The sequence below is a fragment of the Fringilla coelebs genome (genome assembly GCF_963513975.1).
Source record: "Fringilla coelebs genome assembly, chromosome: 3".
In the NCBI taxonomy this organism is placed as follows: Eukaryota; Metazoa; Chordata; class Aves; order Passeriformes; family Fringillidae; genus Fringilla; species Fringilla coelebs.
The window spans coordinates 835,758-858,806 of record NC_140030.1 but is presented as its reverse complement, the minus strand read 5'-3'; the positions used below and the strand labels follow the sequence as shown (position 1 = coordinate 858,806).

The 23,049-nt window shown below is 61.5% G+C and overlaps 1 protein-coding gene across 1 annotated transcript; it reads left to right on the top strand.

Moving 5' to 3' along the window:
• The first annotated feature begins 5,311 nt into the window (after positions 1-5,311).
• On the top strand, positions 5,312-20,624 carry KIF3C (kinesin family member 3C). The gene is made up of 8 exons (XM_084202521.1): positions 5,312-6,801; positions 14,033-14,134; positions 14,224-14,346; positions 14,427-14,545; positions 16,403-16,519; positions 17,352-17,460; positions 18,388-18,566; positions 19,350-20,624. The coding sequence occupies exons 1-8, from the start codon at positions 5,389-5,391 to the stop codon at positions 19,441-19,443; spliced, it is 2,256 nt and encodes a 751-aa protein (XP_084058647.1). The 5' UTR covers positions 5,312-5,388; the 3' UTR covers positions 19,444-20,624.
• Positions 20,625-23,049: the final 2,425 nt, after the last annotated feature.

Genomic DNA, 23,049 nt, shown 5'->3' with positions numbered 1-23,049 from the left:
GCCTGGGGCCCTGCTGCTTCTCAAGCTCCCCTAGCAGCAATCTGGCACATGGAGATGGGGACAGGAGGGAAGCCAGGAGCATGAGGAGGATGAGGAGTGCCACAAACTGCTGAGCTGAACCACAGAGCTGCACAGAGGAGGGAAATGGGAAATAAACCCACTGGATCTCTGGGAATGCTGGCAAGCTGGTTTCATGGAAAGCAGCCAAATGCCTGCTGGACCCTCAGCATCCCTCCCCCCTGAGGAAGCCAAGAGAGTGAGAGGATGAAGGGTCATTGGGGGGGAAACCAAGAGGATCCACCCTCTGAGCTGCAGCCCGAGCTGGGAACACCACACTGGATGTGTCCTTTTCCCACCATGGAGGACAGGCTTTTCTCCAGGGCTGCTCCAGCCAACACCACTACCAGCTGGCCAAACACCAAGAAAAATCCTAAGGAATGTCAACCCAACACTGCCAACACAGAGACTGATTTCCATGTTCCCAACTTGTGTGCTTCTGTCTGTCCCCACAGCAGCATCCACAGAGGGAAGGGGTCCTCCCTGGGGACAGGGGTGCCTCCTGTGACCCTGCCAAGAGAGGCAGCACTCTGACCAGAGGATGTTCCCGAGCTCCAGCACAATTTCCTGGTGACAGCAAAGGTGAGAAGGTTTTGGCAGCCATGGAGTGCTCCTGTTACAACCTTGGTTTAGACAAAGTGGAAGTTCTCCAGGGCAGTGAGTAGGGAATGGCAGCAGGAGCTGGGAAGGAAGGACTGCCCTGACTGGAGGCTGCAGTGAGAGCAGCTCTGAGACAGCCTCAGAGCAGGGTTTGGGAGAGGGAGCTGGTCCCCAGTCCCACAGTCCCACACCAGGTGCAGGCCAAGGGGAACAGGCCTGTCAGTGCTTCAGGGGGAGCTGCTGCACCAGGGCATGTGGGGCAGGTCCTGGCGTGTCCCTGGCAGCCTTTCCCCTTTATCAGTGTCCCCTTTAATAGCCTGGAATGCCACAGGGGTGGTGCTGAAGGAGACAGGAGAAGGTCCCCTGGGTGGGAGAGCACCACCCCAGCACTGGGCATTCTTTCCCTCCCACATCTGCCTGGCTCTGGCAGCCAGGGAATGCCAAGAGCCCAGGGCAGACCGTGGGAAGAAGGTTCCAAGGTCTCATGCCACCCCCACTGCCAGCCAAGGCTGTTGAGTGTCCCAGTGACTACAGGGTACATGGGGCCACAGCCCCCCCCAGATCCCCCCAGTCACCCACAAGAGCCAGGAATTGGGGTGGCCACTGTACCCAGGGATGGCTGCAGTGTCCCAGGGGTGACTGTGCTGCCCAGGGATACCCTTGGTGGCCCAGGTCTGGCACTAGTGTCTCAGAAGTGGCTATGGTGTCCCAGTGTTGGCTGTGGTGGGGTTGCTGCAGGGACCCAAAGCCAACCACATTTCCAGAGGCTGGATACTCTCAGGGGTATCTGGGTTGTCCTGGCAGCAGCCACAATGCCCAAGGGACAGCTGGGATGTCCCAGGGTGGCTGTAGGATGTGGGAACTCCTGATGGGGAGAAACAGGAAAGCCAAGGTCACAGGAACTGGGATCCCAAAGCCCTGCTGAAGCACTTTGGGACAGATGCAGGCCCCAAATGTCAGCCCACCCGGTGTGGCACCCAGACAGTGTCCCTTGCCCCAGCCAGCTCAGTGTCACCCTGGCTCAGGATCTAGCAGCCCACCCCTGCAGGTCCTCGGTTCCCATGTGCTATCCCATGCCAACAGCTGCACTGGGATGTCACCAGCTGTGCCACCAGGACCCTCCACAGATACCATGTCCCCATACAGACCATGTCCCCATACAGACCATATCACCCCATACACACCATGTCACCATACACACCATGTCCCCATACACACCATGTCACCCCATACACACCATGTCACCCCATACACACCATGTCCCCATACACACCATGTCCCTCCATACACACCATGTCACCCCATACACACCATGTCCCCATACACACCATGTCCCCCCCATACACACCATGTCCCCATACACACCATGTCACCCCATACACACCATGTCACCCCATACACACCATGTCCCCATACACACCATGTCCCTCCATACACACCATGTCACCCCATACACACCATGTCCCCATACACACCATGTCCCTCCATACACACCATGTCACCCCATACACACCACGTCCCCATACACACCATGCCACCCCATACACACCATGTCCCCATACACACCATGTCCCCATACACACCATGTCACCCCATACATACCATGTCCCCCCAAACACCATGTCCCCCCAAACACCATGTCCCTCCATACACACCATGTCCCCATACACACCGTGCCACCCCATACACACCATGTCCCCATACATACCATGTCCCCATACATACCATGTCCCCCCATACACACTGTGTCACCCCATACACACCATCTCACCCCATACACACCATGTCACCCCATACACACCATGTCCCCATACACACCATGTCCCTCCATACACACCATGTCCCCCCATACACACCATGTCCCCATACACACCACATCTCCCCATACACACCACATCACCCCACAGACACCATGTCCCCCACAGACACCATGCACACATCATACCCCTCCCATACACAGGGGGGCTTAGGGGGCTTCTGTGGGGTGGTTGCCCCACAGAGTCCCTGCCCAGGCATCCCAGGGCTGGCCCAGGATGGCCATAATGAGGGTTCACTGTCCCCTTGGCCCCATAGCCCCAGGAACAGTCCCAAGGGTCAGCCCCAAGGCCATAGGCCACTGGCCACCACTAGCACACTCTGATCCTCTGCTGTCACCTGTGGGCAAGGACTGTCCTTATCTGTCACCCTGCCCTACCTGGCACCCTGCCCCACCTGGCACTGTGTCCCTATGTGTCATTCTGCCCATACATGTCACCTCACCCTCCCTATGTCACCGTGTCCTTACAGGTTACCCCAGCTGACATGTCACACTGTCCCTACCCATAACACTGTCCCTACATATCCCTGCTCCTGACATGTCCCCTCTGTCTCATGCCCTGCCTGTACATCCTCCTGTTCCTGTGTGTCACCCACCTGCCTGTCCCCACAGCCTGATCCTGCAGGGGATTTGGGGCTGGGCCACCACAGCCAGGGGCTGCCAGGGAGCAGGGCTATGGTGCCCCTGAACTCATCCCTGGGGACACAGGGACAGTGCCACAGGCAGAGCCACACAGCACCCGGGTCCCTGCCCATGGCACAGGGCCTTGATGGGGAGCCAGGATGTGGGGCCACAGTGGGGACAGTGCCGTCAGGTCTGTGCTGTGCCATGGGGGCTGTCCCCACGCGGTGGCTGTGCCCCTGACAGGGCCCAGCTGCAGCACCCTGAGGATGGAGCCTTCCCTGGGAAAGGGCAGGCGAGGAAAGGTGGCCCCAGCAGTGCCCCCTCCACAGCCCCCATTGTCCCCCATCCCACTCCCTACCTCCTCCACCTTCCCATCACACCCTTCAGCCCTCTCCATAACACTCTCCATCCCCTCCATTGTCCCTCCATCCCTTGGCTCCACCCCCATTGCCCCCTCCATCCTGCTCTATTGCCCCGTCCACTTGTCACCTCCATCCGTCCATCCCCCTGCATCATCCCTGTCATCCTCCACCCCCCTCCATCCTTCCTTCCATCACTGCTGCATCCCCCCTCCCACCCTGTCTCCCCTGATGCTTCCATCCCCCTCCATCCCCCTTCACCCTCCCCATCATCCTCTCCATCCTGCACTTGCCCCCTCCATTGTTCCTCCATCCCAATTCCATCTCCCCTCCATCCCTGCTACATCTCCCTCCCACTTTCCTCCCTCGCACCCTCCTTTGTCCCCTGGTCCCCCTCCATGGCTGGGGCTGTGCCTTTGGGGAGGGGACTGTCCCTGCCTGGAAGCTTCTCCTGGAGCAGGAGAACTCAGGCAGACTCATACACAGGCAGGCCTGTGTATGGCAGCAAATACCCTAATTAATTAATTATGGGATAATCTCTGGTTCTGGGGAAGGAACGGGTGGCTGCTCAGACTCGATTAACCACAAGAATGTTTAATCTCCCCTTGCAGCCCCGTAAGGCACCAGGATTATTCCCACTGGGATGCACCAGCCATGCCTGGCTGCAAGGGGACACAGAGCCTGGGACAGCCCAGGGACCCCCAAATTCCACAGGGTGACCCTGCCCCGGCCCAACGGGGATGGGATGGGATAGGATGGGATAGGATGGGGGGTTATCCCTGTGCTAGCTGCCAGGTCTGAGGAAAGTGCTCTGTCCCTGTCAGAGTGCTGGGATTGGGCATCCCCTGCTTCTCCTGCCTCTGTCCTGTATCCCAATCCCCCATCCCTAATCCCCCATCCCCGATCCCCCATCATGGACCCTGCACCCTGCTTCCCACATCCCAGCCCGGCATCCTGCATCCCACATCCTGCATTCCACAAAAGTACTCTCCATACAGACACAAATCCTGCATCCTGCAACCCACATCCTGTATCCCACATCCCAGACCTACATCCTCCATCCTCTATCCTTCATCTGGAATCCTTCATTCTGCATTCCAATGCAGCATCCCAGCCCAGAATCTCAGTCCTGCATTCCAGTGCTGCATCCCAGCACTGGACCCCAGCACTGCATCCTTCATCCCACATCCCAGTCCTGCATTCCAGTGCAGCATCCAGTCCTACATTCCAATCCTTTGTCCTACATCCCAATTCTGTATCCTTCATCCCATATCCCAGTCCTGCATCCTGCATGCCATCCCTGCATTTGTGATCCCAAATCCCAATCCTGCATTCTGTATCCTGCATCCTAATCCTGCATCCCAGCCCTGCCCGGCAGACCCGTATCCTTCATCCCACATCCCAGTCCCGCATTCCAGCGCCGCACCCTTCTTCCCACATCCCAATCCCGCAAGCCGGTTCTGCATTCCAGTGCAGCATCCCAGTCCTGCATCCTTTATTCCACACCCCAGTCCTGCCCCCGAGCCCCGCATCCCGCATCCCGGGCGCAGCACAAAGGCCGCACTACAGCTCCCGGCGTGCCCGGGGGGGCCGGCGGCGCTCCCGCCCGCGGCTGCGGGTGCGCGGCTGCGGGAGCGCGCTCGGGGGGCGCGGGCGCGGGCGGGAGCGCGCACCAATCGCGGCGCGGCCGCGCCCCGCCCCGGCCCGCCCCGCCCGCCCCATCCCCGCACCGGGCGGGGCGCAGCGGCCGCGCTGCCATGAGCGAGCGCCCGGCGGGGCCGCCCCGCCGCGCCCCGGCCGCCCGCGACCCCGGCCCCGCCCGCTCCGCCCCGGCCCCGGCCCCGGCCCCGGCCTCGGCCCCGGGGATGCCGCGGGGGCGGCGCGGCTGAGCCCCCCAGCCCCGCTGCGCCGCCGGCCCCGCCCGCCGCCGCCATGGCCGGTAAGCCCCGCAGCGGCTGCGAGGCGCTCCGGGTGGTGGCCCGGTGCCGGCCCATGAGCCGGCGGGAGGAGGCGGCGGGATACGAGCGCGTCCTGGAGCTGGACGTGAAGCTGGGCCAGGTGAGCATCCGCAACCCCCGCGCCGCCCCCGGGGAGCTGCCCAAGACCTTCACCTTCGACGCCGTGTACGACGCCAGCTCCAAGCAGGCCGACCTCTACGATGAGACGGTGCGGCCGCTCATCGACTCGGTGCTGCAGGGCTTCAACGGCACCGTCTTCGCCTACGGCCAGACCGGCACCGGCAAGACCTACACCATGCAGGGCGCCTGGGCGGAGCCCGAGAAGCGCGGCATCATCCCCAGCGCCTTCGAGCACATCTTCACCCACATCTCCCGCTCGCAGAACCAGCAGTACCTGGTGAGGGCCTCGTACCTGGAGATCTACCAGGAGGAGATCAGGGACCTCCTCGCCAAGGACCAGAGCAAGAAGCTGGAGCTGAAGGAGAACCCCGAGACCGGGGTGTACATCAAGGACCTCTCCTCCTTCGTGACCAAGAACGTCAAGGAGATCGAGCACGTGATGAACCTGGGCAGCCAGACGCGCTCCGTGGGCAGCACCAACATGAACGAGCACAGCTCGCGCTCCCACGCCATCTTCCTCATCACCATCGAGTGCAGCGAGACGGGGCCGGACGGCGAGGAGCACATCCGCGTGGGCAAGCTCAACCTCGTGGACCTGGCCGGCAGCGAGCGCCAGAACAAAATGGGAGCCCACGGAGAGCGCCCCAAGGAAGCCTCCAAGATCAACCTCTCCCTCTCGGCCCTGGGCAACGTCATCTCGGCGCTGGTGGACGGCCGGAGCACGCACATCCCCTACCGGGACTCCAAGCTCACCCGCCTGCTGCAGGACTCCCTCGGGGGCAACGCCAAGACAATCATGGTGGCCACCTTGGGCCCGGCCTCGCACAGCTACGACGAGAGCCTCTCCACCCTGAGGTTCGCCAACAGGGCCAAGAACATCAAGAACAAGCCCCGGGTGAACGAGGACCCCAAGGACACCTTGCTGCGGGAGTTTCAGGAGGAGATCGTGCGGCTGAAAGCCCAGCTGGAGAAACGCGGGATGCTGGGCAAGAAGAGGAGGAGGAGCAGCCGGAGGAAGAAAGCAGTGGATGGAGAGGGCACCGTGGACAATGAAGGGGAGGATGAGAATGAGGATGGCCTGGAGAAGACCATGGAGAATTACTTGAAGGAGCAGAAGGAGAGGCTGGAAGAGGAGAAAGCCGCTATCCAGGATGACCACAGCCTGGTGAGCGAGGAGAAGCAGAAGCTGCTCCAGGAGAAGGAGAAGATGATAGAGGACCTGCGGAAGGAGCAGGAGGCCACGGAGCTGCTGGCCATCAAGTACAAGGTTCGTGTTGCCACGTGTGGTGACAAATGGGGCCGGGGTGCCTGCTGTGCCCCCAGCCCCTGGTGTGGAGTGGGAGTGGATCCCAAGCAGGGAACCTGAGGGAGGTGCCCACCGCGGTGCCTGGTGAGGGGGCCTCCCACGTGAGGTGACCAGGCACGGTCCCCAAGGGCAGCCCCAGAGTCCACCGTGGGGCTGGGCTGGGGTGGCCCTCAGACCTGCATGGGGACACTGTGGGGACCTGTGTGGGAGCTGCAGGGTGTGGGAGGCAAGGGCCACAGGGGAGAGGGTCACTGGTGGCACGAGTGTGCTGTGCTCAGCTCTTGTCCTCTTTGGCACAACAAAGCAGCTTGTGTGGGAAAGGGGGAGTGATGAGAGTGATGCTGCAGATTTGTCCCTGGTGGCCTTGGGAGTGAGTCCAGGGCTGGGGCTGGGGACATGGGGCACCTGCCCCCATCTGCCCCCAGTTCTGTCCAGCCCCTGGTTCCCAGGGGTCTCTGTGGGGATGGACAGCACCTGGCAGCTCTGCAGGGACCCCCAGCCCAAATCCTTCCTGGCACCCCAAGCCAGAGCAGGGTGGATGAGGGCACCACTGCTGGCTCCGGGATGCTCAGGGATTTGGTGCTGAGGGTGAGAGGGGCCTCAGCAGCCCCAGCTGTGCCGGGGTCTGGGGCTGCACCTCCCCCTGCCCCAGCCCTGCTCCTGTCCCCACTGCACTGGGAGGTCCTGACCTCTCCCCCCTGCCTGTGCTGGCCATGGGGTGAGGACCCCAGTCCCAGCAGTGGGCAGGGAGCGCCCTGACCCTTGGCATCACACTCAGCATGGCCCCTCTGGCACAGCCCCTCTGGCACAGCCCCTCTGGCACCACTCTGGCCCAGATGTGGGGACTGGGCTGGAGCCCAGGCAGGGAGGGACCCCTCTGAGGGGGGGACAAGCCTGGGGTGCCAGGGCTGGGCAGGGGGCCAGACCCTCGCCCATGGCCAGGGTGGTGTTTGTTGGAGCCCCAGGGACACGTGGCCGTGTCCAGGGATGTGTGATCATGCCCAGGGATGTGTGATCATGCCCAGGGATGCGTGGCCGTGCCTGGATGCCTGCACAGAGAGCGTGGGATCGCACTGGGACGTGCCATTGGGGCAGAGCCGTGGGCTGCTGGCTGGCACAGCGGGTGTCCCGTGACAAGTGTCCTGTGACAAGTGTCCTGGCAGAGCAGGATGCCTGGCACAGGGGTTTCTGAGCCATCCCCCCGTCGCTGTGGGGTGCAGGCTGTGGGGTGCAGGCTGGGCTGGGCTGGCAGCTGTCCAGCACAGTGTCCCTGTCTGGCTCAGCAGGGCTGGCTCAAGGCCACAGTGTGTCCTGGAACTGCTGAGTAACAAGGCAGGGCCGGAGGCGAGATGACACCATGTCCCTTTTGGTGGCCTTCGGGGCCGCTCTGCACACAGGGACCCTCTGGCTCCGGGGGTACAGCACAGTGACAGCAGAGCACAAATGGCCCCTGTGCCAGAGGGGCACAGCCTGCTGTGACACTCACCCCAGTGGGCACTGCCCGTGGGACACTGCGGGGACACTGGGTGGCCTCAGGGTGCTCATGGGCTGGGAGAGGAGCCACTGGCTCCATGGTGACCGTGGCAAAGGCAGCCGAGGTGACAGGGCTGCCCCCAGGTGACAGGTGCCCCCCACCCCCACGGGTGCCACACTGCACCCCGTCTTATTGTCACCCTCGTGGGTGTGGGCTCTGCCTCTGCTGCCCAGCTGGGACATGTGGGACACAGAGCTCAGAGAGGTGGGGTCAGCCTGCCCCAGCAGATGTGCATTGGGCACCCAGATGTGCTCCTGGCGCCCAGATGTGTGCCCAGGCAGAGGGGCTGTGCCACAGGGCAGCTGGCTGCAGGGTGTGGGTGCTTCCAAGGGCTGTGCCAGGGGCTGAGGCAGAGGTCAGCGGGAGGGAAAGTGCTGGGAAGTTCTTTGGGTGCTGGAAATGAGTTCCTGGGAGAGGCTTAGTGCTAAAGGGGATTGGGAGTCTCTTCCTTAGAGGGAATAAATGCCCTGGCTGGGAGGAAACAGTGGCACTGAGAAACCTCTTAATCTGCTGGGGATGGTGTCTGCAGGGGGGAGCTCTGTGGGAGGGGATGGCAGCGGGAACATCATCCCAGCACCATCCTGGTCCCCTCCCTGCCCCCCAGCAGGGTCCCCAGGGGACACTCAGTGTCAAGGGAAGCGACTGGGACCAAGAACTGGGTTTGGAGGAGAAGCATGAGGGGCCCCTGGCACCCCAGTGCCCCCAGCCCTGGCAGGGGATGGCACAGGATTGGGTGGGGGCTGCCCTTGGGGGTGTCAGCCCCCAGCAGAACACCCAGCCTGGGACACACATCCAGGGGAGGAAGGAGGGATCCCCAGGGTCAGGGAGGCTGCCTGGGGCACCCTGGGGGGCTGTGTCCCCACAGAACTGAACGGCTGTGGGGGTCTCACTGGGTGGGAAAGGGAGGAAGACACAGCTGTGGGGGTGTCCCCTGGGTGCTGGGGGCTGCTGTGAAGTGTCCCCTGGGTGCTGGGGGCTGCTGTGAAGTGTCCCCTGGGTGCTGGGGGCTGCTGGCACAGCTGTGGGGGTGTCCCCTGGGTTCCCCCAGAACCCACAATGCACCCCCTGCAGCTGGAAGGGGAAGAATGGGGGTAAACCATGGAAATAGAGCCTTGCCCCAGGCAGGTGTCGGTGGGGATGGGGCCCACCAGTTTGCCAGAGCCCCCCACTCTGTGCACAGCACCCCCATGGAGACCCCTGCCCCAGGGACATGTGACAGCAGCACCATGACCACCATGTGACCCCCCCAGTGTCCTTGGGGTGGCCTGGTGACCCCTCTGTCCCTCGGGGCTGTGGCCATGGCAGTGGGGAGGGGGCCAGGCCCTGTGAGGAGCAGGGCCCCTGGATCTGGGGGGCCAGAGGGACCCCAAGGGCAGGTGCCCACTGGGTGAGGGTGGCCACGTGCTGGTGGCAGAGGGGACATTTCAGAGCTGTCTCTGTGACTGGGAGATGGATTTGTGAAGCCGTGTGTGGTGTCCTGGGGACATCTGGGTCTGTCCCTGCTGATGCCCCTGAGGTGCAGCTGTGGGGAGCACAGGGTGTCTCAGTGTCCCCCCATATGTCCCCCATGGACACCCTGACACGGGAGCAGGGCTGCAGGGCACGAATACACACACACGGTGTGCACACACACAAATGCACACACAGACACAGACACACACAGTGTACACACACACAGAGCTGCACAGTGTGCACACACACACAGTGTGCATATACACACACACACAGAGTGCACATAGACACAAATACACAGACAGTGTGCTCATACACACAAGCACAGTGCACATAGACACAAATACACACACAGTGTGCATATACACACACACACAGAGTGCACATAGACACAAATACACAGACAGTGTGCTCATACACACACACAGACACACACAGTGTACACACACAGAGTGCACACACACACAAATGCACACACAGACACAGACACACACAGTGTGCTCATACACACACAGAGCTGCACAATGTGCACACACACACAGTGTGCATATACACACACACACAGAGTGCACATAGACACAAATACACAGACAGTGTGCTCATACACACAAGCACAGTGCACATAGACACAAATACACACACAGTGTGCATATACACACACACACAGTGCACATAGACACAAATACACACACACAGTGTGCTCATACACACACAGATGCACACTGTGCACACAGACACATGCAGCGTGCATACACACACACACAGTGCATATACACACACATACAGTGTGCATATGCACACACACAGTGCACATAGACACAAATACACACACAGTGTGCTCACACACACACAACTGCACAGTGTGCACACAGACACACACAGTGTGCACACAGACACACACAGATGCACAGTATGCACAGAGACACACACAGTGTGCACACAGACACACACAGATGCACAGTATGCACACAGACACACACAGTGTGCCTATACACACACACAGTGTGCCTAAACACGCACACACGGTGTGCATATACACAAATACACACACACAGTGTGCTCATCCACACAGCTGCACAGTGTGCACACAGACACATGCAGTGTGCACACACACACACACAGTGTGCATATGCACACACACACAGGGTGCATAGACACACACACACAGTGCACAGACAAAAATACACACACAGTGTGCATAGACACAAATACACACAGTGTGCTCATACAAACACACACAGTGTGCATACACACACACACACAGTGTGCATAGACACAAATACACACAGTGTGCTCATACAAACACACACAGTGTGCATACACACACACAGTGTGCATAGACACAAATACACACACATTGTGCTCATACACACACAGACACAGTGTGCACGCACAGACACACAGTGTGCACATACACGTGGTGTGCCCACATACATGGTGTGCACACAGAGACATTGTGCACACACACATGGTGTGCACATACACAAACACACTGTGCACACACACACAGTGTACACACACACACAAGTGCACACACACAGTGTGCACACACACACACGAGTGCACACACATGCATGGTGTGCACATACACAAACACAGTGTGCACACACACACATGAGTGCACACACACACGGTGTGCACATACACAAACACAGTGTGCACACACGCCCAGTGTACACACACACCGGTGCACACACACACACGCACAGAGACACAGTGTGCACATACACACAAACAGTGTGCATGCACACAAATACACACACATGGTGCACACACGTATGGTGTGCACACACTCACAGTGTGCACATGCACACACGCACAGTGTGCACACACACACAGACTGTGTGCACATGCACATACACACTGTGTGCATACACACAAATACACAGAAATACACAGAAATACACACACACGCGGTGTGCACACACACACAGTGTGCACGTACACACACAGTGGGCACATACACACACACAGTGTGCACATACACACACACAGACACAGTGTGCACATACACACAAACAGTGTGCATGCACACAAATACACACATGGTGCACACAGGTGTGGTGTGCACACACTCACAGTGTGCACATGCACACACGCACAGTGTGCACACACACACAGACTGTGTGCACATGCACATACACACTGTGTGCATACAAATACACAGAAATACACACACACACGGTGTGCACACACACACACAGTGTGCACATACACACACACACACACAGTGGGCACATACACACACACACACACACAGTGGGCACATACACACGCACACAGTGTGTGCAGAGACACCTGGAGCTCCCACACATACCTGTGTAGGTGTGAACATGTTCAGCCTGACACAGGATGTGCTCCCTGTGTGTGTGTATTTTGCATTTCTGTGTGCAGAGCCTCTGTTTGTGTGTGTTGATTTGTGTGTTTGTGCATTTCTGTGTGCACAGCCCCATTTCTGTGTGCACAGCCCCATTTCTGTATGTATTTGTGTATGTTTATGTGTGTGCTTGTGCATTTCTGTGTACTGGCCTGGCGGGGCGGGGTCCAGCCCACAGCTGCTGCCCACCCCTGTCCATCCCAGCCCATCCCAGCCCATCCCTGTCCATCCCATCCCTGTCCATCCATCCCTGTCCATCCCAGTCCATCCCTGTCCGTCTCATCCCTGTCCATCCCAGTCCATCCCTGTCCATCCCAGCCCATCCCTGCTCCATCCCAGCCCATCCCATCCCATCCCATCCCATCCCATCCCATCCCATCCCATCCCATCCCATCCCATCCCATCCCATTCCATCCCTGCTCCATCCCAGCCCATCCCAGCCCATCCCTGTCCATCCATCCCAGTCCATCCCTGTCCATCCCTGTCCATCCCAGCCCATCCCTGCCCATCCCAGCCCATCCCTGTCCATCCATCCCAGCCCATCCCTGCAGTCCCAGCTGTGCAGAAGGAAGCCGCCCCACAGCAGCCCAGGCTCGGTGCTGGTGGCCCCGGGGAGGGGAGGGGACGTGTCACCCACCCCCCTGCAGCCTGTGCTGCTGTGCCCGTGGTGCTGAACCAGCCCTGGGCTGCTGGGTGGCCATGGAGTCATGGAACCATGGGGAAAGCCCTTCGAGGATCATCCCCAGCACTGCCCAGGCCACCCCTGACCCTGTCCCCAAGTGCCACAGCCACAGGGCTTTGAAACCCTCCAGGGATGGGGACTTCACCCCTGCCTGGGCAGCTGTGGCAGGGCAGGGCAGCCCTTTCCAGGTGGGAATTGTTCCCACTGTCCAATCTAATCATGCACAGCCCCCTCCCCACCAGCAGGGCTCTGAGCAGAGGGGCACTGAACACTCCCACCTCCCTGAGAGCAGGGCTGGGGACAGGGGTCAGGGTGGGGACAGGGATCAGGGATGGGGACAGGGATCAGGGTGGGGAGAGGGATCAGGGTGGGGACAGGGATCAGGGATGGGGGTGACCACCAGGGATGGGGACAACCACCAGGGATCAGGGATGGGAACAGGGATCAGGGATGGGCCTCCTAAAAGGGCCCCAAAATGACCTAAAACGGCCCAAAAATTGTCCCAGAAATGGCCCCAATATGATGGAAAAAGGTGCAAAAATGACCAAAAAATGGTCACAAAAATGACAGAAAAATGGCTGCAAATGGCCAAAAAATGACCCAATAGGTCTCCAATGACCCTAAAATGGCCCAAAAAATGCCCAAAATATGGCCCCAGAAATGGTGCCAAAATTACACAAACCTGGCCCTGGAGGTTCCTGGACCACCCCTCCCTCACCCCAGGGGGAGAGCCCCTTCTGCAGCACCAGGGGTCAGGGTAGGGACAGGGATCAGGGCTGGGGGTGACCACCAGGGATGGGGACAACAACCATGGATAAGGGATGGGAACAGATCACGGCTGGGGACAAGGATCAGGGCTGGGGGTGACCATCAGGGGTGGAGGTGACCCCACACTCAGGGATGGGGGCAGGGATCAGGGATGAGGACAGGGATCAGGGCTGGGGGTGACCCCACAATCAGGGATGGGTGCAGGGATCAGGGCTGGGGGTGACCCCACAATCAGGGATGGGGGCAGGGATCAGTGCTGGGGATGACCCCACGATCAGGGATGGGTGTCACCACCCAGTGAGGGTGGCGTGGGACAAAGCCCACACACGGGGTGGGGATGCCAGCCCTGACCCCCTCCCTGTCCCCCTGTCCCCTGCAGGCCATGGAGAGCAAGCTGCTGATCGGGGGCAGGACCATCGTGGACCACACCAACGAGCAGCAGAAGATGCTGGAGCTGAGGCGGCAGGAGATCGCCGAGCAGGTACTGGGGGGTGACAGGGGTGTCCTGGGGGTGTCCTGGGGTGTCCTCCCCGTCCCCATCCCGGTCCCAGCCGTGTCCCTGCCCCGCAGAAACGCCGGGAACGTGAGATGCAGCAGGAGATGCTGCTGAGGGACGAGGAGACCATGGAGCTGCGCGAGACCTACACGTCCCTGCAGCAGGAGGTGGAGATCAAAACCAAGAAGCTCAAGAAGGTGAGAGCGGGGCAGGTGGGGACAGGGACGAGGAGGTCCCTCCTTGGGGACAGGGCTGAGGTGCTGCTGTCCCCTCCCAGCTCTACGCCAAGCTGCAGGCTGTGAAGGCCGAGATCCAGGACCAGCACGACGAGTACATCCGCGTGCGCCAGGACCTGGAGGAGGCCCAGAACGAGCAGACGCGGGAGCTGAAGCTCAAGTAGGTGTTGGGGGGGGCTTGGGGGTCCCCTGGACCAGGTGGCCCTGAAGAAGTGGGTGTGCAGAGGAGGGCTGGGGGGCTCAGAGCAGGACTGGGGGGGCTCAGGGCAGGGCTGGGGACTCAGAGTAGGGTTAGGGGGCTCAGAGCAGGGTTGGGGGGCTCAGAGCAGGGCTGGGAGCTCAGAGCAGGGCTGGGGGGCTCAGAGCAGGGCTGGGGTGCTCAGAGCAGGGCTGGGGGGCTCAGAGCAGGGCTGGGGGGCTCAGAGCAGGGCTGGGGGGCACAGAGCAGGGCTGGGGGCTCAGAGCAGGGCTGGGGGGCTCAGAGCAGGGCTGGGGGGCACAGAGCAGGGCTGGGGGCTCAGAGCAGGGCTGGGGGGCTCAGAGCAGGGCTGGGGGGCACAGAGCAGGGCTGGGGGCTCAGAGCGGGGTTAGGGGGCACAGAGCAGGGCTGGGGGGCTCAGAGCAGGGCTGGGGGCTCAGAGCGGGGTTAGGGGGCACAGAGCAGGGCTGGGGTGCTCAGAGCAGGGCTGGGGTGTTAGAGCAGGGCTGGGGGGCTCAGAGCAGGACTGGGGGGCTCAGAGCAGGGCTGGGGGCTCAGAGCAGGGCTGGGGGCTCAGACCAGGGCGGGGGGCTCAGAGCAGGGCTGGGGTGTTAGAGCAGGGCTCAGGGGCTCAGAGCAGGGCTCAGGGGCTCAGAGCAGGGCTGGGGGGCTCAGAGCAGGGTTGGGGGCTCAGAGGCTCAGAGTGGGTGCAGAACTGGAGGGATTGACCCCACCCAGAGACAGAGACAGCCGAGCCCTGCCCCGGTGTCAGTGGTGGCATAAGGTGTGGCACTGAGAGCTGTGAGCCCTGCCCAGGTGTGGCTCTGGAGCTGTGAGCCCTGCCCAGGTGTCAGTGGTGGCACAAGGTGTGGCACTGGGAGCTGTGAGCCCTGCCCAGGTGTCAGTGGTGGCACGAAGTGTGGCACTGGGGGCTGTGAGCCCTGCCCAGGTGTCAGTGGTGGCACGAAGTGTGGCTGGGTGAGCAGCACAGGGGGCATCCAAGAATTGCCGGGAAAGGAGAAAAGCCAGAAAATGTCCCAGCAGAAACCCTGGCTGTGGCTGAGCCGGGGGGGTGGCTGGGGGCAGGTGACCCCTGGAGGCACCTGGTGACCTCCTCTGGCCCCCAGAGCATCCTCAGAGGGACAGCAGCTCTGGGGACTCGGGGTGGCCGCATCTCCCTGGCTCCCTGGCAGAGTTTTCCCTCCGGGAGCCTCCCGCAGCTGCAGCTGCAGCTCCACCGCCCCCGGGGGTTTGTTCTCACTTCAAACACTCCTCTCTCTCGGCGTCTGTAACCCCCCAGCTATTTACAAGCACTGCAGGGTGAAACAGTTTCGCTACAAACAGAATTCCCTCTCCAGCTTTGCCCCTTCTCTCCTCCAGCATGGTTCTGACTGGAAGCCACAGCTCACTGATGCAACTCATTGCCTTAAAGCAGTTTTTGACAGCTGCTCCACTTGCCCAAAAAGCACAGGAAAAAAGATTTCCCCTGGGGTCCACTTGGCATCGTTGAGCTCCCCTGGATTTTCAGGCTGGGCAGGGGGAGAGCAGACAGGGGAGGGGAGGAGGGAAGGGTCCTGGTCCTGCCTGGAGCCCCAGAGCTCCCGGGCTCCTCTCTGATGCCCGTCCTCTCCTGCCTCTCCCCTTCCCTGGCTGCATCTCTTGCTTCAACCTCTCCCCTCCCATCACATTTTCCTCCTCCGGATGTTTCTTCTCCCTGCCACTTCTCCTTCTCTTCCTGCCTTTCCCCTCCCTTTGTGCCTGTTTTCTGTCTCCTGCCACGTTAACCCCTTCCTCTCCTGCTCCTGCTCCATCCCTCAGGTATTTGATCATCGAGAACTTCATCCCTCCCGAGGAGAAGAACAAGATCATGAACCGCCTGTACTTCGACAGCGATGAGGACCAGTGGAAATTCCAGCCGCTGGTTCCTGCCGGAGGGTGCGTCCCTGTGTCCCTGTCCCTGTCCCCAGCGCAGTCCCTGTGTCCCTGTGTCCCTGTCCCTGTCCCTGTCCCCAGGGCAGTCCCTGTGTCCCTGTCCCCAGGGCACAGTCCCTGTGTCCCTGTGTCCCTGTGTCCCTGTCCCCAGGGCACAGTCCCTGTGTCCCTGTGTCCCTGTCCCCAGAGCACAGTCCCTGTGTCCCTGTGTCCCTGTCCCCAGGGCACAGTCCCTGTGTCCCTGTCCCCAGGGTACAGTCCCTGTGTCCCTGTCCCTGTCCCCAGGGCACAGTCCCTGTGTCCCTGTCCCTGTCCCCAGGGCACAGTCCTTGTGTCCCTGTCCCTGACCCCAGGGTACAGTCCCTGTGTCCCTGTGTCCTTGCTCTCAGGGCACAGTCCCTGTGCCCCTGTCCCTGTCCCCAGGGTACAGTCCCTGTGTCCCCATCCCTGTCCCCAGGGTACAGTCCCTGTGTCCCTGTGTCCCTGTCCCCAGGGTCCCTGTGTCCCTGTCCACAGGGTACAGTCCCTGTGTCCCTGTGTCCCTGTCCCCAGGGTACAGTCCCCGTGTCCCCATCCCTGTCCCCAGGGTACAGTCCCCGTATCCCCATCCCTGTTCCCAGGGTACAGTCCCTCTCCTGTCCCTGTGTCCCTGTCCCCAGGGTACAGTCCCTCTCCTGTCCCCAGGGCACTGTCCCTGCCGATGCACAGGAGTGGCCCCAGGGCTGGGGGACTCCTGCAGGTGCCCATGGGTGGGGATCCCCTCCCAGGGCAGCCCTGGAGGCTGGGGCAGCTCCCTGGGGCGCTGCCGTTTCCATCCCCGCTCCGTGTGCTCCAGGAGCAGCTCCCAGATGAAGCGGCGCCCGACCTCGGCCGTGGGCTACAAGCGGCCCATCAGCCAGTACGCCAGGGTGGCCATGGCCAGGAGGTCACACCCCCGCTTCCGGGTACGCCGGGGACACCGGGGGGACACAGGGGACAGGAGGGGTGGGTAAATGGGGTGGGTGGGTGGGGAGGGAGGGAGGGAGAGAGGGAGGGAGGGATGGATGGATGGATGGATGGATGGATGGATGGATGGATGGATGGATGGATGGATGATGGATGGATGGATGGATGATGGATGAATGGATGGATGGATGGATGATGGATGTGGATGGATGATGCATGTGGATGGATGCAGAAGGATGTGTGGATGGAGATATGTGTATGTATATATCTATGGATGGATCCATGGATGGATGTGGATGGATGTGTGGATGGAGGTGTGTAAATGGATGGATGGATGGATGGATGGATGGATGGATGGATGGATGGATGGACATGGATGGGCATGGATGGATGTGTATAAATGTGTGGATGGATGGATGGATGGATGGATGGATGGATGGATGGATGGATGGATGGATGGATGGACATGGATGGATGTGAAGGAATGTGTGGATGGGTTGGTGGATGGATGTGTGGATGGAGGAGTGTGAATGGGTGGATGGGTGGGTGTATGGATGGAGGTGAATGGAGAGCTGGAGGTGGATGGATGAAGGCAGATGGTGAGTGGATGGGTGGAGGGATGGATAATACTGGGAGGGAAGATGGAGTAAACAAGCTCTCGAGGATCTGGGACACAGCAATTCAAGCTCCCAGCTTTATCCTCCCAGCTCCAGTCCTGGAGCTCCTGGCTCTCCTGCCATTGGAGGGGACAGGGCTGCCCAGCCCTGGGACAGGCTGGGAGAGCCAGAGCAGAGCCTTGAGCCCACAGCCCAGTGCCGGGCCAGCCGGGAGGGGATACCACTCCCCCGGCAGCGCGGGTCACCAGAGCCGGAGCCGTGTCCTCCCCACGGTGACCCCCGTGTTGGCCGTCCCTGTGCCCTGGGCAGGCTGAGAACATCATGTTCCTGGAGCTGGACCTGTCCCCCCCGGCCATCTTCGAGTTTGAGCGCAGCAGGGACCCTGCGGCGGAGCAGGACCCGCGGGCGCTGCACCTGGAGCGCCTGATGCACCTGGACAGCCTCCTGGAGCGGCCGGCGGCCTCCCGCGTGCGCAAGTCCCGCTCCTGGTGGGTGACAGCGGCGCGGGGACGCGGCCGGGACCTGCTGGGGGGGACAGGCAGAGCTGGAGAGACCCCGTCCCATCGGGGCTGAGCCTGCCCGGGAGCTGCTGGCTGTGGTCAGACTGGAATGCTGCTGGGGCTGTGCTGGGGAACGGCAGCTCTGTGCAGGAGGGACCTGGAGCTGCTGCAGAGAGCCCAGAGGAGGCCCCGGAGCTGCTCCAGGGCTGGAGCCAGGCTGGGAGAGCTGGGGGTGCTCACCTGGAGAGGAGAAAGATCCAGGGAGAGCTCAGAGCCCCTGGCAGGGCCTGAAGGGGCTCCAGGAGAGCTGCAGAGGGACTGGGGACAAGGAAGGCATGGAGGGACAGGACACAGGGAATGGCTCCCAGTGCCAGAGGGCAGGGCTGGATGGGATATTGGGAATTAGGAATTGTTCCCTGGCAGGGTGGGCAGGCCCTGGCACAGGGTGCCCAGAGCAGCTGTGGCTGCCCCTGGATCCCTGGCAGTGCCCAAGGCCAGGCTGGACATTGGGGCTGGGAGCAGCCTGGGACAGTGGGAGGTGTCCCTGCCATGGCAGGGAGTGGCACTGGATGAGTTGTAAGATCTCCCCAACCCAAACCTTTCCATGATTCCATGATATTCCTATATCCCACACCCAAGGGATCCTCCCACCCAGCAAGGGGTGCCCTGAAGTGCTGCCTGCACAGCAAACGACCAGGAAAAGGGCTGGATTTTGGGCAGGGTGGGAAGGCACGGCAGGGCAGCGGCCCCAGAGTGTCTCTGTGTCCTCAGGTGCCAGACGCCGCGGTCGCTGCCGTCCTCCACCACCCACGTGTCCCTGGCCTCCAGCTCCCCGTGCGCCGCCCCTCTGCCGGCCCAGGAGTGACCGCCTGGATGCCTCGTCCCGGACTGAGCCCCCGAGGGCCGAGGGGGGCCCGGCCCAGCGGCCCCAGCTCGTCCTTGTCCTCAGCTACTTTGTGTGTGTTTGTGCGAGACACGAACGGCCCCGGGCCAGGGCGGCTGCCCCTCCCTCCCGCCCTCCCTCTCCCCTCCCCTCCTCCTCTCCTCCCCTCCCTGCTCCCCTTCCTCCGCCCCCTGATCCGGATCTGTCACTTTATTTATTTAACCTATTTATTTATGGAGCGGGTGACGTGCAGAGGCAGGATTTGTGCTCGGACTGACGGACATCCAGGCTGGCAGTGGGCATCGTGCTGACCCCCCCGGGTCTGCCCGGCTCCCAGCCCTGCCCACACTGCCTGGCACGGGGCCAGGCTTGGGGACACCACCCTGGCCCAGGGCTGGGCAGAGGGACAGCACCAGGACGCTGCTCCATCCTGGCAGGAGGGGCGTGGGTCCCTCTGCAGGGGCTTTGGCAGAAGCTGAGGCCGGCCTGGCCCCTGGTGCTGGCTTTGCTGTGCTGGATCCCAGGAATCTGGAGATTTCTGCATGGATTGGGAGACTTTGTGGTGGCAGTGCCTTGTCAGAGTCCCCCAGAGGGACACCCCAGCCTGCATCGACTCTGGTGGCAGCAGGGACACCTCACCGACTGCGGGCACTGCAGGAGCACCAGCTCCGACCACAGAGCTTGCAGAGTCACCAGACCAAGTCACCCAAAGGCCAGGGCTTTGTCCAGCTGTGCCACGCCCTGGGGACACTCTGGGGACACTGGAGACAGCCCCACCGAGGCTCCCATCGCTGACCGTGGGCGTGCAGCTCCTGACACGGCCCGAGGTGGAAATGTGGAAATCTCCACCCCCTTCCAGCCCTGCCGGGACGCGCCCAGCCTGGGAGCGGCGCTGCCTGCCGAGCTCCGGGCTGCCGGAGGCTCCATCGGCAGCTAAAGGCGACAGGGAAATGTGGGACAAGGAGGTGACACCCAGGGCAGCGATGGCATCGCTGTCCCCTGGATAACAGCACACGGAGGTCACCTCTGTCACCTCCTGGTTGGGACAAACTCCCTGGTGGGCTGTGGAGGACTGGATGTGGAATGGTGATGGGTAAGAGGGGGAAGCCAGGAGGGCTCTGGGGGTTGAATCCTGCCCCAGCAGCTGCAGGGACAGCGCTCGGTGTTCCTGCAGGACACGGCTGCCAGGTGCAGGGAGGCTGTGAAGCAGCTGTGGTGTCCCTGGGATGGTGGAGGTGGGGACATCCCTGTGATGGATGAGATCCTCGTGGATGAGGGAGCGACCCCTGGCTCTGCTGGGTCAGGGAGGGCAGGGTGGAGAGGATTGCAGGTGGGGAGTGTCCTCTGGCAACAGAGGATTCCTTTGCAGGGTGGATGAGGTTGGAAGGGACCCTGGTGCTCATCCAGCCCCCAGAGCAGTCACTCAGGGACGTGTCCAGGTGGGTTTGGAATCTCCAGGGAAGGAGACTCCAGCACTGTTCTGGGCAGGGTGCTCTTTGCTGTTGGAGTGGTCCCTGCTCCCCTCGCTGCTCCTGCACTCAGGACAGGGGTGAGGGAGGGCGAGGGAGCAAGGCACAGGCCTGGAGTGGGGACATCCAGAGGGAAGCAGGAGCTGTGCCCAGCTCAGAGCCGGGCAGGTCCCTCAGCAGCCGTGCCCCATCCACACGTGGCTGTGCTGGGCCATCCACTGCCCTTCCCAGCTGGCCCTGACACATCCCTGCACTGCCCAGGGGATCCTCTCCCCTTCCATCTAACACTGTCCTGCCTCGAGCTCTCCATCATTGCCCTCTGCTCCCCCCTTCCCTTTCCATCTGTGCCCCATAACACCCTCTGTCCCTCCAGAACCTTTGTCCCCTCCTCCCCCAGGCTGGCACCTTGGCAGGCTGTAGCTTGCTCCGAGACCTGAGCTCCCTCCTCTGGCAGCAGCCAGGCCCAGGCTGTGCTCAGCCTGGCAGGAGGGAGCAGGGGAAGGTGCTGGAGGAGGGACAGCTGGGTCCCTTCCATGCTGTGGGGTCAGGGCTGGCCACAGGTACTCCCACAGCCAGGGGTATCCCAGAGCATCCCCCAGAGCGAGCTGGCCCTGGGAACCGGCCCGGCCAAGGCCAAGGCCAGGCTGGGCTGGGCTTGGAGCAGCCTGGGATAGTAGAAGGTGTCCCTGCCATGGCAGGGGTGGCACTGGATGAGCTTTAAAGTCCCTTCCAGCCCAAACCAGTCTGGGATTCCCTGATTCTGTGGAACACAGTGGTTGGGAGAGCTGGTTTGTTATTTCCTGGAAAGCATCTGGGAGTCGGGTCAGGAAGCAGAGACTCAGAATGAGGGGAAGCTTGGGGGCCTGCAGGAATAGAATTTCCTCCCTTCCTTGTTTTCCAGCCGCCCCAGTTCCCCTTCAGTGGATCAGTAGCTCATGGAGCCCCAAAGTGATGAACCAGAGACCTTCTCTGGCCTCTGTTCTCACCCAGGGTGTGGGAAACGACTCAGGAGCTGAGGGTGTTGTGATGCCCTGGCCATGGATCATCCTGGGAAGGGTGGCTGTGGGATCCTCTGGAAGCCCTTCCAGCAGAGCTGTGGCCACAGAGGGATCCTCTGGAAGCCCTTCCAGCAGAGCTGTGATCACACTGGGATCCTCTGGAAGCCCTTCCAGCAGAGCTGTGATCACAGTGGGATCCTCTGGAAGCCTTTCCAGCAGAGCTGTGGTCACAGTGGGATCCTCTGGAAGCCCTTCCAGCAGAGCTGTTGTCACACTGGGATCCTCTGGAAGCCTTTCCAGCAGAGCTGTGGTCACACTGGGATCCTCTGGAAGCCCTTCCAGCAGAGCTGTGATCACGGTGGGATCCTCTGGAAGCCCTTCCAGCAGAGCTGTGGTCACACTGGGATCCTCTGGAAGCCTTTCCAGCAGAGCTGTGGTCACACTGGGATCCTCTGGAAGCCCTTCCAGCAGAGCTGTGATCACAGTGGGATCCTCTGGAAGCCTTTCCAGCAGAGCTGTGATCACGGTGGGATCCTCTGGAAGCCTTTCCAGCAGAGCTGTGATCACGGTGGGATCCTCTGGAAGCCTTTCCAGCAGAGCTGTGATCACGGTGGGATCCTCGGGAAGCCCTTCCAGCAGAGCTGTGATCATGGTGGGATCCTCTGGAAGCCTTTCCAGCAGAGCTGTGATCACGGTGGGATCCTCTGGAAGCCTTTCCAGCAGAGCTGTGATCACGGTGGGATCCTCTGGAAGCCCTTCCAGCAGAGCTGTGGTCACAGTGGGATCCTTGGGAAGCCTTTCCAGCAGAGCACAGGCCGGGAGCCGCCAGCGCCGGGGATGGGATGAGGCACTTCCAGCACGCAAGGGCCGCTCCGGAGCCTCCCGAGCCCTCCCTCCGCCCGCGGCGCTGCCGGGAGCTGTCCCCGCACACACCGGCTCGGGCTGTCGGTGCCGCTCGCTGTCCGTGTGTCCCCGCGGGGCTGTTCCTCGGGGCCAGGGGCTGGGCCGGGGCTTCCTTTTGTTGTTGTTGAACTGTTCTTTTGGGGTTCAGGTTTGGCCGGTTTTCCGCGGGGAGGGGGGTGCGGGTCTGTTGCGGGTTCATGGACAAGGCGAGGGCCTCG